Genomic DNA, 14,272 nt, shown 5'->3' with positions numbered 1-14,272 from the left:
CTGAGGAGTTAGGCAGGACCAAGAGCCATTCATCCATGATGTCAATAAGGCTGAAATTGCCTCTCGGGTTGTGCAGATCAAACCCTTGGTGAAGCAGTAAAGCGAAGCATTAAACACACGGCCTTTGGAATGCTGAAGATCCAGGTTCTGTCCCACCTTCCTACTAAGCAGTACTGTAACTCTGAGTAAGTTACCTTGCACTTAAAAGCCACTGTTAAGGGAAAGGGTGCCACAACCTGGTAACTAAATTCCTTCCAGGAAGTTCTGTGTGATGAGGTGTGTTTTATGCTTCCTCATCAATCAGAGTTGCTTTCAGGAAATTCTGAGGCAGAGAGATGGGAGCCAAGAGGGGAACACATGAGGATCAGGGAAGAGGAGAAATGAAATTGCCCTTTGGTAGTACAAAGAAGGGTAGGCTGTGTGCTGGGGAGCTGAGGACTAGCCTGCCTGTCACATGACAGACCAATGAACTAGTAGGACACCACGCTGAAGATACTCAACGGAGCTGGCGTGAGAAAGAGCACAGACAGATGGTCCATGTCAAGCATGAGAGCCCCGTACATCCAACAGACGGAGTGAAGATCCAGCCTGCCAGAGACCATCTCATGCCTGCCTAGTGCTCCACGGGGATCTCATATCTGCAAATGGTTGCCTTCTTTTGTGCTTTACATTCACTTGAGAAGTTTTCTGGAATTTTCAGCCAAAGAATACCTGGGAGCATGCTAGACACACTTAAGTTACATTCCCTTAGCCTCAGTTTCCCCATTTATGAAAAGGAGGAAAAATACCTTCCTCATCAGAAGCTGTAAAGGATCACTATCACTCCCCAGCATCTCTCTTGATGAGTAGTAGGATTTCCATTGTAATGGCTGCCTTTAAAAACTGTTGTTTCTTAGCTTGCTACAAGAGAGCACTACAAATTCTCAATCCTGCCCTCTTCCATCCTCTTCACAAGGCAAGGAGGTCACTAGAGAACTTTCATATAACATATCTCGACACATTTCACTACCCTTCCCCAGGCATGTCGTGATTCTTCACATCTAAACACACCCAAAGACCCTTGCTGGGCCACCTCTCCTGAAGTGGGATCCCACATCTGCAGCCTGGGTCCCCACCAGGCTTTCTGTATTTGTCCTATTGCATCAAAACTCTCCGCCACCTTTCTGGGGATCATCACAACAAAGGGATCAGTCTGGTGTGTTAGGACACCCAACTTGAATCTCACAATTCTCAGGGAACATGTGGCTCCCTTGCTTGCTGAAAACACACTTAAAAAGCTTCTAGGTCGCATTTATATCGTGTGGGTCGCTTCATACCCCAAACACTCAAGTCTCTATACAATAACCCCTAAATACGCTTCCAGAGTCTGATAAACTAACTGCTGTGTTCTGGTGTTACAGTCGGCTTCAGAACTCAAACTAGATCTGCTTTGCAAAGGAAATCCAGTTCTTTATGGGGCCAGCCCAGCCCTTCATAACAAGGCCAACTTCCTGGGAGTGCAGAAAGAGGAGGTTTCTGCAAGAAACACAGTTAGGGCACAAGCATATTGAGCTGTGCTTAAAGCTACAACACATTGTTGTCATTGACAGGATCTTAGAGAAGATTTTTTGGCATCAGTGAAAGGTCTCTGGGAAATAACTACAGCTCGGTGGGGCACAGTATCTTCGAACCATTTCCCTATTACCAATGAATGGAAAGAAAGAATACAGAGTTTTAGTTTTGTCTTAGCATAAACTAGAGGGTGCAACACATCAAGAACTGAAGATTGTACCTTCTCGTAGTCCAGCTGGATTCCAAGAGCGATGATAAGGTATCTGTAGGAGATCTACAACACACATCAGAAGACATATAGTTTAGACCAATGCTCAAAAATCAGCACCGTGCCTCCATTTACCGATGTGAGTGCCTCCAGGTGGATGGTGGTGGGCAGTTTGGGAAGAGTTGGATACACACTACAGTTGATCATAATTCTTCCTTTTCTGTAGCCTCAGATCTCATGGCTCAAAAATCCTCTGCCTGGCCTCTGAAAGCTTGGGATGCCTATAATTTTACATACTAGAGAATACAAAAAGACAATCCTTTGTGCAAAGTTTGTGCTTTTTTCAAACTGTAGTGGGTAAGAACAACTTTCTAATCTCAAAAGATAGTTCTTGTTAGATCTATGGGCAATATATGAATCTGAACTATAATATGAACCAATATCATAATTGAGAAACGTCTTCAAAGGTCACTGAAAAGGATGCAATATTTATGTTTAATGATTTAAATGGGTATTGTGACTGTTCATGCTGAAGACAATGATATCCATAAATATGGTAATGGATATATATGTTTAGGATCAAGAGGGCAGACACATTGGGACAAGAAACTGTAAGAGGGATGCAAAGTATAAGAACATTCCTTAAAAATAGCTAAACCAGAAAACACATGGATAAGAACCAGGAGCCCAGCAAGGAGACATGGGTGGGAATCTCCATGATCTCAAATTAAGAAGGACAGGCAGCAAGCTGAGCAAACCCCAGTTAGAGAGTGGACTCCAAGACTTGAGAGTGTCCCACTCTGTCTGGGGCATACAGCAGTTGTTGAAGAGGACCCATCTTGCCCAAAAGGAGGCTTGGCTCCAAGATGCCCAGGCTTCCCTGTGCCTCTCACCCTTGCCACAGGCCCCTCCCAGGGCTTCCTCAGCACAGAGCCCGTGATGCCTTATGGCAGTGGACATGTCATACAGAAGCCATGCCCTCCCCCACATCACAGATCACTCCTAGAGGATAAAGTTTGCAACTTCTCCTTGTAGTCCTAGAACCTGTTGAGGAACCAGCCATGCTTGTTGGATGAATAAATATATGGAGGAACAGTTTTAGTTTCATTTTTAAAAAAACAAAGTTTATCAAGGTTAACAGAAAAAAACAAATCCAGGTCTGTGTGCTCTGCCCACAGAGAGTCAACACCTTGACATTCTTGGTTCCATAGGGAAGCCAGCTATGGAAATGACAAGAGGTCTGGGGTATGGGATGATGCCCTGCTTGGAATATCATTATTATTGTTATTAATTATTATTGTTATTAATTATTATTATTATTAATTATTATTCCTGCTTGGAATATCATTTGAGTTATTAATGTTATCATGAACAACATGCCCAGGAGGAGGGATAGGAGCACTACAGAATGGCCTAGAACCAGCAGGACTTTTCTCTCTCACAGTTAGGTGCTGTGTTTGCCTTTTTCAGTGACAGTGTGCAGTGCTCAATCATGTTGAGCTCAAGGTCAGTTCACAACTCTCCATTCCTTCCTTCCTACACGACCCACTGCTGAGTCCGTCTGCCCCGCCCTGGAAGACAGAACAGCTGTTCTTCATTTTACCTGGCAGAAATACACATATACAAGCACATACAAGTAAATATATGTGCACATGTGTACGTGGCTTTTTTTACCTAGCAGTCTTTTGCTCATAGGTCAAGAGGCTTCTCCCTGATACCACACATGGCTCCTTGGTACAACCAAGCCTGCCTCATTGAGTAGACAGACCCCTTGGAGATCTGAGGATTCCTCAGTGTCTCTGTATTAGGTTCATTATCTTGAGGATTATCAAGTTTTTACATCTCTTTTTTTTTGTTTTTTTTTTTTTTTTCCGAGACAGGGTTTCTCTTGTGTAGCTTTGTGCCTTTCCTGGAACTCACTTGATAGCCCAGGCTGGCCTCGAACTCACAGAGATCTGCCTGGCTCTGCCTCCCGAGTGCTGGGATTAAAGGCATGTGCCACCACCGTCCGGCAAGTTTTTACATCTCTTGAGAATAAGTACTCTAGTAGATGTTCTAACCATGTACCATTTGTGTCTTCTAAGGCTCAGAAACTTGGGGAAATTGTAGGGTCTTATTTTTGAGATTAGGGAAAAAGTTAGTGAATCTGGTAGGGTGTTATTCCAGGACTTTATTGAGCAGAGTACAGCATAAGCTGATAGTATCAGAACTCGGCACATAACATCTCGTGGGAAATATCCTGTTGGCTTCAATTTATACTCCCACTGTGTCTGAGTCTTGGATTTATGATTCTTGTCACCCAGTTAGCAATTTTCAGCACAGATGGGCTCATTTAAGTTCGTTTTAATTCTGTGACATGTCCCTAGAGAGCTTTCTTCCGATTGCATAAGTTAATCAGTGTTCTTTAGCAAACACGATTCAATTTACCAAATCATTCTATTCTTAGTTTACCTTCTCCTGCCACAGACACTAGACAGAAACTGGACTTGTCGTCACTGCTACAACCTAGACTGTGTCTCTGACACTTCTGCATCGGGCGTCTGTTTTCTAGACCACACCCCTTAATTCTTCTCTAAACTTGTCTTCCTTCTTCCCCCTCCTACTCCAGCCACACTGGTGTCTGTTTCCTCCTCTGCTTCCTTTTGCCCCCAAAGCATTTGCATGTAGCTCCCACCTCTAACCCTAACTAATGCCTACTCACCCTTTAACTTAGAAAGGATCGCTTTAGGCAAGCCTCCCTTGACCTGACAAACCTGGTTGGTTCCCTCTTGCCATGCTGCAGCTTAGTAAATTCTTGTGTGATTATCTGAAGCCCTTATCTTTCCCATCAGACTGAGTTCCTGAAGGAGATAAACTCTCTGTCTTGCTCATCATTGCATGTTCAGTCTCCAGAATGACATCTAGGACCTAGAAAGTGTGCAGTCAATACTTATAAGGAAGCCATGTCTCGGTTTCTTCATTTGTGAAATGAGAACAGTGCCTACCTTGCTGAGCTGCTCTGAGCACTCAATGAGGGGGAACCTGTAAGCACTTAGATTAGTGCTTTGCGCAGGTGTGTGCTCAAGAAGTGTTGTTACTGTTTTATAAAGAACGTTAAAAAGAGAAAGGAAATATGGACTGCGCGTTCACTGTGAGCCAGTACAGCTTAGTCATTGGCTGAAGGAGGGTTTGTCATCTTTGAACCTTTGTTGGCACACTTCTGTCTCTAAATTACTATGTGACATTTGTTTAGTAGGCGAGCCTGGAGTTTTGCAAGGGTTTAGCTTCTGATTTACTAGGTTCTTAGTGTCAGGATTCCTCACCCTGTCCACGCCCCCACCCTTGTACGAAATGAGGAGACTTGTCCGTATTTGGCCTTCTGGCAAGGTCTATGCTGGTCTCTGCAATTGCTCAAAAGCTGTGTCTACAAGCTGTGCAGCCTCCTTGGCTTGGAAACTTGTTCTAAACGCTCGAGGCTTGCTTTTTGTTTTCTTTCTAGCTAGGCTTTTTCTTTCCTAACGACCTCCCTCTCACAAGTTTGCCTGTGCCCAGTCCTTACAAATAACCGATTTTATACTCTGATAAAACCACCAAGGTATGTGTAGAGCAAAATAGCGTTCTGTTGCAGTGTTCCTGTGTTTTCCCTTTAGGGCATCATCCCAGACCCAAGGGCCCCTGCTGCTTCCCATGTCCTTCAATGGCTAAATTTCCTACAGAACCAAGAATGTCAAGGTGTTGACTCTCTTAATGGCACAGACTAGAGATCAGGATGGATGTTATTATCCGTCTACTTTGATGAAACTCTATTTTTCACAAGCAACCGAAAGTGTTTGCCTGTATATCCACTCACCCGGCAAGCACTGTTGAGTTCCTTAGGACTACAAGGAGAAGATGCAACCTTTATCCTCCAGGGGTGTTTTGTGAAGTGAGGGAGGGCATGGCTTCTGTATAACATACCATAAAGCATGATGGGCCCTGTGCTAAGGGAACTCTGGGAGGGGCCTGTGGCGAGGGTGAGTTCCCTGGAGAACTGACTGGCCGCTGCTGTTCGGGGCTCAGAGGCAGATAGGAACAGGAAACTGCAACTGGATACTGGACCTGTGATCTCATCACTGTCCTCTCAGCTGCTCCATCGAATGTGGAGAAGAGTTGTGGAAAACCCTGTGGGTCTAGTGTAGGAAGTAACATCTTAACAGCGCTAAGCACTTCTGAACCTCATCTCTGGGACATTACTTGCCCCACAGTGCTGGGACAAACCTTAGTCACAGGACTCCCCCTAACTGTGCCCCTACCAAGACTGGTGTGGATATTTCCCAATACTCACCTCTTAATGGAAAACCAGGTGTCAGTTAGAAATACTAGCTTACTTCAAAGGAAAGGGGGAAATGTACCTGCAATTTTAACATGTAGAAATAGCATTTGTTCAACAAAAATTCGGTCACACAACTCTATACTCAACGAGGGCCACTGTATCACACAGTGGGTGTTCAACAAATACGTGTTTTCATTAATTAATTCAAAACTACTCAAGCCTTCCACCTGTCTTCCATTTACTAGACACCGCCATCTTGTGCAGCTTTAACACAGAGATGTAAATACAAACATGGGCATCTATGCCATCTTCTACCGTGAGAGTGTGCAGCTTGAGAATGGGTACGCCACCCTCAGACAAGAAAACCCAACAGCCGTGATGGTTACCTCCTTGCCGTTGTCTGTGCGGATACAGTTCTTGTCTGGGTTCAGCTCTGCCACTCTGTCTTGAATCCACTCCACACCAGATGGAATCACACTCACTGTGGGACGGCCGGACAAGGACAACTGCTTGGCACCAGCACCCACTAATGTCCATATTGGCTGGTAGAAGTGTCTCTGAGAAACAAAGTGTTAAGGAGGTTTGTTTCCATTGGAGCCTTATCTAAAGAGGCTTAGCTGACGTTATTTCAACTTAGACTCTCAATTAGCCTTTCCTGGCCCTTAGAGCATTGCACAGAGAAGCCCGTGGAGGGTTAATTCCCCACTGTTGCATCTTCTAGTACATTAACTCTGAAATATCACCAACCAAGAGTACTTCCAAGACCAACAAAAAAAATGGTAAGTTTTCATTAATGACTACTGGGTTAACCATAATTTCTTATTGCTAAACATTGACTTGGTTTATTATGTATGTATTACATATATGAAATACAGACAGGCCATATATATCTATTTATGTGCATAACTTACATGTATAGATAGTAAGAAAAATTAAGTCCAGAAGCAATACATGGTTCCTTCAAAGAATGTGAAAATTATGGCAAGTCTAGAAAGCTCACTGGCATTTCTGGGGGTCATCAAAACCTCACTAACTTCAAACTATTTTTCCACAAAAGACTGTGGGTGCTTCTAGTTCATCTGTCTTTTCCTTTCTCTGGGGTTCTACACCCAAATCCAATAGGTGCCATACTCTTCTTCACAAAGCAAAACACAAATAAATTTTCAGAGTCTTCTACAGCACTCTTGCTTCAGACAGCCTATTCTTAATCTACATTAATTGTGAGAATTCTGGGCGTGGGGCAAAGGGCAGGTTAATTTAATAGGCTGCAAGAGTTCACTCATTTGGGTAGATCAAGAAACCAAAATCTCTCCATATTGCCAAATGCCTTTTTGGCCAGTTTGGCTGGCCAGAGCAGTCTAGTATTCAGAGGGTGGTAAAGGGGATAGAAGAATAGTTTGTCATCTCCCTAAGCTCATAATGGTTGTGATCCTAACAGAGGAGGACAGAGACCTCCGGCTGTGAGGGCTCATCAATTTTGAGTCCATCTTGAGCAGAAAGTGGAACAAAAACACCAGCTCAAGGGTTTCTTCAGTCTACAAACATCAGCTCCAGCAATCAGGCACAGCAGGCATCCAAAACCTGAGCATGACCAACTCGTTCAAGAAAGTTCTCATGAGTGCTTTCTCATAGGACAGGACAGAGATGACTGTCCAGGCTACAGCCAATCCATCAAAAAAGATGCCTGATCCTGTCTGATCGTCAAAGCTAAGCAGGGTCAGACCTGGTGAGAATTTTAGTGGGAGAAATGACTGCTCAGTTCCCATAAAAGCTATACACATTAGAAAACAAAAAGTACCAGTGGGAGACGCACTGTAGGTCAGCCACAATACAGTATGCACCAGAGAAGATGCCACCTGATACAGCTCTCAGACCACTGTCATCTGAGGTGGTCTTCCTGGGTTAAAATGGCTGTATTGTGTCCTAGGGAAGTCTCATTCACTGACAAAACAGGAACATGTCTTTCTTGTCCTACCCACCTGCCTCAGAACAGGCACTGGGCCCACTTGGCTTTCTTCTGCCATGGGTACATATCCCAGCTGGCCCATACTTAGCTCCTCCTTGGGGAAACATTAGGCAGACCACCAAAAGTCTTGACTGTTTCTCTGAAGCTTCTGTAATCTTAAACTGTTTCCAGGGAGCAGTGTTTCACTTGGTCTCCCACCTCAGACCAAGCATCTGCTCTCCCCATGACGCTGATAGGCCCCTTCAACCCAACTTTCTTAAGCCCCTGGACACCTGGGGTGTTCTTGCCCACGTCTCATCTCCCCTTCTCCGGGAAAGCACAGACATGGGAAAGGGTGCTGCCTGCTGATTTTCCTCTGGACAAAAGGTTGCAGTGGGAGGCTATCATGAGTTGAATCTAAAGTCTCCTAAAAGATGTATGTTGATATTCAAAGCCCAGTTCAGCTGACGGAGACTAAATTTGAAAGCAGATTTGGCCATGTTAAGATGAGGTCATACTTGAATAAGGGGCACCATAGATCCTTTAAATTGTGTCCTTGTAAGAAGGTTTTATGGACACCTAGTGACAATGTTGTACAGGATAATCCTCGGAGCCATACTGCCACCATCTTCAGGATGTCAGCAAGACCATCACAGCTGGGTTTGTTGATTGTTGACAGTCCTTCATAGAATAAAGGGATGGAGGGGGCATGTCGTGGAACTCTCAACTGAGTATCCTGCCACCCTACACAACCAGTGTATACAACTCTGCCCTAATTGCATGTGTCCTTGGGGATTCCAGGAAGAGGTTAGAGTATACAGGTATGTAAGGACTAGGGAAGGGCTCAATAATACACAGCCATGTGTCAGTCGTCATCCATGATGATTGCAGACCTTCCAGGGAGACTGCTTCAGGATCACCTATTCTACTGCCCAAAACCCTTCCCCATGCTCTGTAAGTAACCCTAGGAAACCCATTGGTTTCTGCAGTCAAATTTGGTTTATTGCTGGGACTTTATGGGAATGGGGTACACTTTTCCTAACCCTGGCCTACCCCAAGGTTAAAATTTGCACAACACAGAGGCACCCAGAGGATATCATGTAAAGACAAGGACCAAGAAGGCAGATGCCATTGCAAACCTGGCTTGACAAGGATTGCCCCTAACTTCCAGAACCTGGCAGGGGAAGCAGAGCAAGTCCTTTGCTGCCCAACATCCAACCTTCAGAGGGAGTATGACCCGGTCAATAGTTTGGGACTAGTAGCCTCAAAAAATGTGAGAGAACATGTCTTTGCTATTTTAACCATGCACGTTGCAGTAATTTGCTGTGGCAGCCCTAATGAGCCAGAACTGAAGAGGCACAAAAGGCTTCGAGGTTTTGCCTCATGCTCAAGCACCCTCCACTTTCTCCCAATGCATTTTTATTATTATTTTAAAAGAATTGTTTTCATACAACATATTCTGATCATATTCTTTCCCCTCCCCAAACTCCTCCCAGACCCTCACCACCTCCTTTTTTATGCCCAGGAAAAGCATTAACCACAAAACATAAAAACCATGCACCCACACAGCCTAACACATACACATGCCTGCTCTCACACATGCCAAGGGACACTTACCTCGCTGGGTTCAACAATGGCCACATTCTCTGCTCCCACTTTCCTCTTCATACGAGTGGCCATGGTGATTCCCCCACTGCCCCCACCCAGCACCAGCACCTCATAGTGGTTCTTGGCTGTGCAGCAGGCGCCTGTGTGCAGCTGGAGGGGTACAGCCTGCTGAGTGCCCAGCCTAAGGAAATAGGCAAAGAGCCGGGCACGTGGACTGGAAACAGCAGCAACCAGTGGGGCCATCACCAGGCTAGACCAAGCTAAAAGGAAGCAGAGGAGACTGTGAGCACCAAGGAAAGATCACTCTATGACCTGAGGAAGGGGAGGCTGGTGTCAGATCAGCTCTATTCGGTATCTACTGCCTTTGCTGAAGTCTATCTTCCTTCCGGGAAGCCAGCATCCTGAGAACTATGGGTTGAGCTAAGTATTCCCTTTCCTTCCTGCCTATCAGGCCATCTAGGACTGTTTGAAGGACGTATTCCTGCCCTTTTATGTTTTATTTGTGCACATATGCATGCCCATGTGGGTTCTCTCCTTCCACCATGTGGGTCCTGGAGATCAACTTGGGTCATCAGTCTGAGTAGCAAGCACCTTTAGCTGTTGAGTCATCTCGACAGTTTTTTTATGGGTGGATATGAGCTGTTATATGGGCAATGGGAACTGAACTCTGTCCTCTACAAAGGCAGGAGGTGCACTTAAAGCGCTGAGCCACCTCTCCAGCCCCGCTCCCCTTTTAGAATCTCACTAATCATTTGTCTCTATCCATCCTTGTCCATCTAGGTACCATCTGCTTCTCTCCAGCTGTCTTCCATTCTCTCAGGCACATCTAAATGTTTCTTTGGCTTTTAAGCCCAGTAAAGTGGACATGCAGGTCTCCGACTAGTGACATGTAATGGTCCTTGCCACAAGGATCACCTGTGACCTTGCAGAAGAGCAAGAGTCTGACTTTCTGCCACTCAGAGTTCCTTCTGATCATGACTGTCAGGACTTCAGGCAAGAGGTCCCTGGCTCTGCTTCCCCAGGGAAACACAGTTAAATCAAACTCATAAGCTGTGCAAGCAAAGTCCTTCAGTACTTTGAGCAATTTCAAGCAGATGATTAATACAAGCCATAAAAGGAGCCCTGCCTGGCATCATAAAGTTGTAGTTTACGTAAAGATTCTGACCCTACTGCAAATGGTCTTTTATTGTATCAACTTCACAAACAATTCCTCCTGAAGATTCTCTCAGAGAAGCTCTTCCCCTTAAGAGGGTGAGCATCCACTCTGGACAGTCAGTTCCTCAAAAGAGAGAACAGTGAGGCTTTTCAAGAGCTGGCCTTATGCTCTCCATACATAGCCCTGGCCTTGCATGGAGGACACCACTGACTCGTGTGACTTAAGGGTCCATACTTTTGAGTACCATATCAGTTTCAGCCTTGTGGGTTCAGCCAGGTCCCAGGAAGCCTTTATTGAGATATAAACACTCCATGAGGAGTAAGATTCCCAGCCGCTAACATCACTAACTTCTGAATGGAAGTGACGTCATTATACCACATCCACAGACTGAAAAGGGGAAGGTTACGTGGGGCAGGGTGACGGGAGATGGGAGTGTAGAAAACCCTGAGCCAAGAGGTGGGAAAAAAGGAAAACCCTGGAGGAGGGAAGGATGGGGTGGAAGCCGATGTCAGTTTTAATCAGTATTAACTCAGTTGCAGAGCTTTGGTAAAGCCAATATCCCTCAAACTTCCAAATCAAAGGCCCACAGAAAGTGGGGCGGGCCCATACATTATTGCCTCCAGTCTAAAAGCAATACACCTGCTCTAGAGAATAACCCCTGTGGCCCCTCCACCCTGCCTTCTGTTTCTTGGGATCGAACATAAGGAGGTATCTGCTAATACGGGAGAAGAAAAAAGCACTACAAAGATGTCACTAGCACACTTTTCACAACACGGCCAGCCGTCTGGTCACAGTTTATGGACCAATACTGATAACACCCTTGGACAAACAGCGGCAGACTCCACTCAGGCCAGGGGCAGGTCTGGCCCTTGACTGTTGCCGTGGATGTTAATCTCTGATCACTTCAGTTTTATTTGGAGACAGAGAGTGTTCTGAATATCAAATATTGAGGAAATGTTAGGTAAAATATGATTACAACAATGACTCATGAGATCTTTTACAATCTTAATGTGTACAAAGAATATGTATCAAATGCTCGATTGGGGGAAAATATTCATATTTAATAAGCTATGATGTAATGTGTTTGCTATTCCAACCAAGTAAGAGGAAAATATTTTAAAAAGAAAAAATAGTCAAAATGTTACATTGAATAAGTACTTTCTCTGGGTTTTAAAATAATGGATGATTATGATTTTTTTTCTGGTTTTCAGTATTTTATAAATATTCTACTAAACACATATTTGACAATAAAATATCCATTTCAACGATAATGCATGACATTGGTGACATCTTTTTCATCATCACTGAACTTGCTAGTGGACCACCATTATCGCCCTAATTATAGGTGACCAAAGTGAGGCAGATAGCATTTCTGTGACTCTCTCCAAGTTGTCCAGCCCAAGGGTGGCAGGCTGATCTAGCATAAGGACTTCTACCTCAAATCACTATATTATCCTATATCTATGGTCTTCAGGACAAGTATATATTGGCACTGCCATGGTTTGCCAGAAATATTCAACTTTTGACATTGTGATATGTGGTTGTCATCTGTGAATAGGTTGGGCCACATTCACAGCTATCCTGAGACGCATGTGGCCCCTGGGATGCATGTTGCATATACCTGTTAGATCTTTAATGTCCCTAGTGCCCCAGGTATTAAAGCTTGGTCTTCAACCTATTGGCACTGTTGGCAAGTGGTGGTAGCTCAGGAGGTGAGACCTAGTTGGAGGAAATTAGCTAACAGAAGGCACGGCTGTGAAGAGGACCTTGGGACCCTGATCTCTATGTCCTCCACACAGACCCCTGTCTCTCTGCTTCCTAGCCACCATGAGGTGAACAGTCCTCCACCACACAGGATGCTCTGCCTCAGCACAGGCCTAATGCAGTGAGGCCAATTGACAATGGACAGAGACCCCCTAGAGCATGAGCCAAAGGGAACCGGTCCTCAATCACATTAGCTCAGATTTTTTGTCACAGGGATGGAAAACTGACAAACAGAAACAACAAAACAATGTCTGCATGATAATGTTAAATGGGGGAAAAAAGATTATTTTTCATAAATTCTCAGAAAGGAGAAAACAGTTTTCCATTGTTCTCACACTACAGCTTAGGTCCATGGGAAGAGTTTTGTTTCATTTCGTTTGCTCCTATTATTTTAAGGCAACACAAAAGAAGGCAGAGCTAAGTTTCTGGTTTGCAGCCACTCTGGTTTGAGTTATTTGACCTCAATTCTTTTGAAACTTGCACAAATGTTTCCCTCACTCAGCCAAGAAAGCTTTTTTCCATTTTAATTTCAGTGTTTACCAAGAGTCCATTTCTGGGCTCAGCACAGCTAAGTGAAATGCCTTCCAAGCTGGTTTTTTTTTCGACTTCATTAATGAACAGCAGAGTGACCCAGCTGTAAAAGCCATATTCTACTTTAGAATACACAGTTCCAAAACCACAAATGTATTACAGAAATGTCTCATGCCCTAAATCACTTGAAACCTCCACATCCTTTTTATTCTAGCCATGTAACATCAGATCGGAGAACCCAGCATTGTGAACGAAGAAGATAAGGCCTGGAACAATGTCAAAGACCAGGAAGAAGCCAGTAGAAATATTCATAAGCATGATATTTAAGATCTCATTTTAGAACTATAGTATACTAGTGTGTATAAACATGTGTGCATGCATGTGTGTGTGTGTGTGTGCATGCATACATGTGTGACTTTTAGCTCAAAGCTTCTGCAACCTTAATATTTTATGATTTTGTGTGATTGGGGTGATTCAGGGTAGGACCCCTAGACTCAATGTGGGACTGGTTACCAGAAATGGCAAACATTATTACAATTATAGGGTTCAGACTTTGAGCCCCACCTCTGACCCACAAGAAAGAAGGAAGAGCAGTGGGGCTGGAGAGTGGGTTCTAGTAGAAATCCTGAATAAGCTTCTAAGAACTTCCCCGGGGTCACAAACACAGAGGACCTGGGACAGTGGCACATGCAGGGAAAGTACGAAAGTGCTGTGTTGCCACTACCTGCCATTCAGGCATCCTTGTAATAAACCAGTAGATGCCAGGGAAGTGGTTTCCTGGGTTCCTTGAGATGTTCTAGATAATTATCAAACCTGCAGGGTGATCACAGGAAGTTCTGAACTTGTATCAACTGGGCCATCATTTGTCGGGGGAATCCAAAGTGAAGATGGTCTGTAAGGCTGAGCCCGGAACTCTTAGTGTTAATATAAATATTTAGTTGAATTTTTAAAATACTCTATTGTTATCAAAGAATGGAATGGTGTTGGTGAGCAAAAAGAGATATTTGGTGTCACAAGCCGGGTCAGGAAACACCAAGGAGCCAACAGGCATGTCTGACATTGACCTAAACCAGATCTAAAGCAACAACCAGAACGTCAGACAAGTCGCGGAAGTGACAGCCACACAGGCTCAACGAGAAGGCAGGAAAGAGGAAGAAAGGCAGGCCAGACCTGACCCTGAGGTCAGCAGAGGGGAAATGGAAAGCCCTTGATAACAAA

General features: G+C 44.5%; 1 protein-coding gene across 1 annotated transcript in view; it reads right to left on the bottom strand.

Annotated features, from left to right (window-relative positions):
- Positions 1–14,272, bottom strand: part of Sqor (sulfide quinone oxidoreductase) — a 41,553-nt gene that overhangs the window by 11,859 nt on the left and 15,422 nt on the right. Inside the window, exons 2-4 of the mRNA XM_076570513.1 lie at positions 9,613–9,863; positions 6,437–6,607; positions 1,772–1,825 (exon numbers count right to left, since the gene is read on the bottom strand). Of these exons, the coding sequence (XP_076426628.1) occupies positions 1,772–1,825; positions 6,437–6,607; positions 9,613–9,846 (459 nt within the window). The 5' untranslated portion in view covers positions 9,847–9,863. The remainder of the gene's footprint in view (positions 1–1,771; positions 1,826–6,436; positions 6,608–9,612; positions 9,864–14,272) is intronic.

This window comes from Peromyscus maniculatus, chromosome 4 (genome assembly GCF_049852395.1).
Source record: "Peromyscus maniculatus bairdii isolate BWxNUB_F1_BW_parent chromosome 4, HU_Pman_BW_mat_3.1, whole genome shotgun sequence".
In the NCBI taxonomy this organism is placed as follows: domain Eukaryota; kingdom Metazoa; phylum Chordata; class Mammalia; order Rodentia; family Cricetidae; genus Peromyscus; species Peromyscus maniculatus.
This window is presented reverse-complemented; position numbering and strand designations above follow the sequence as displayed.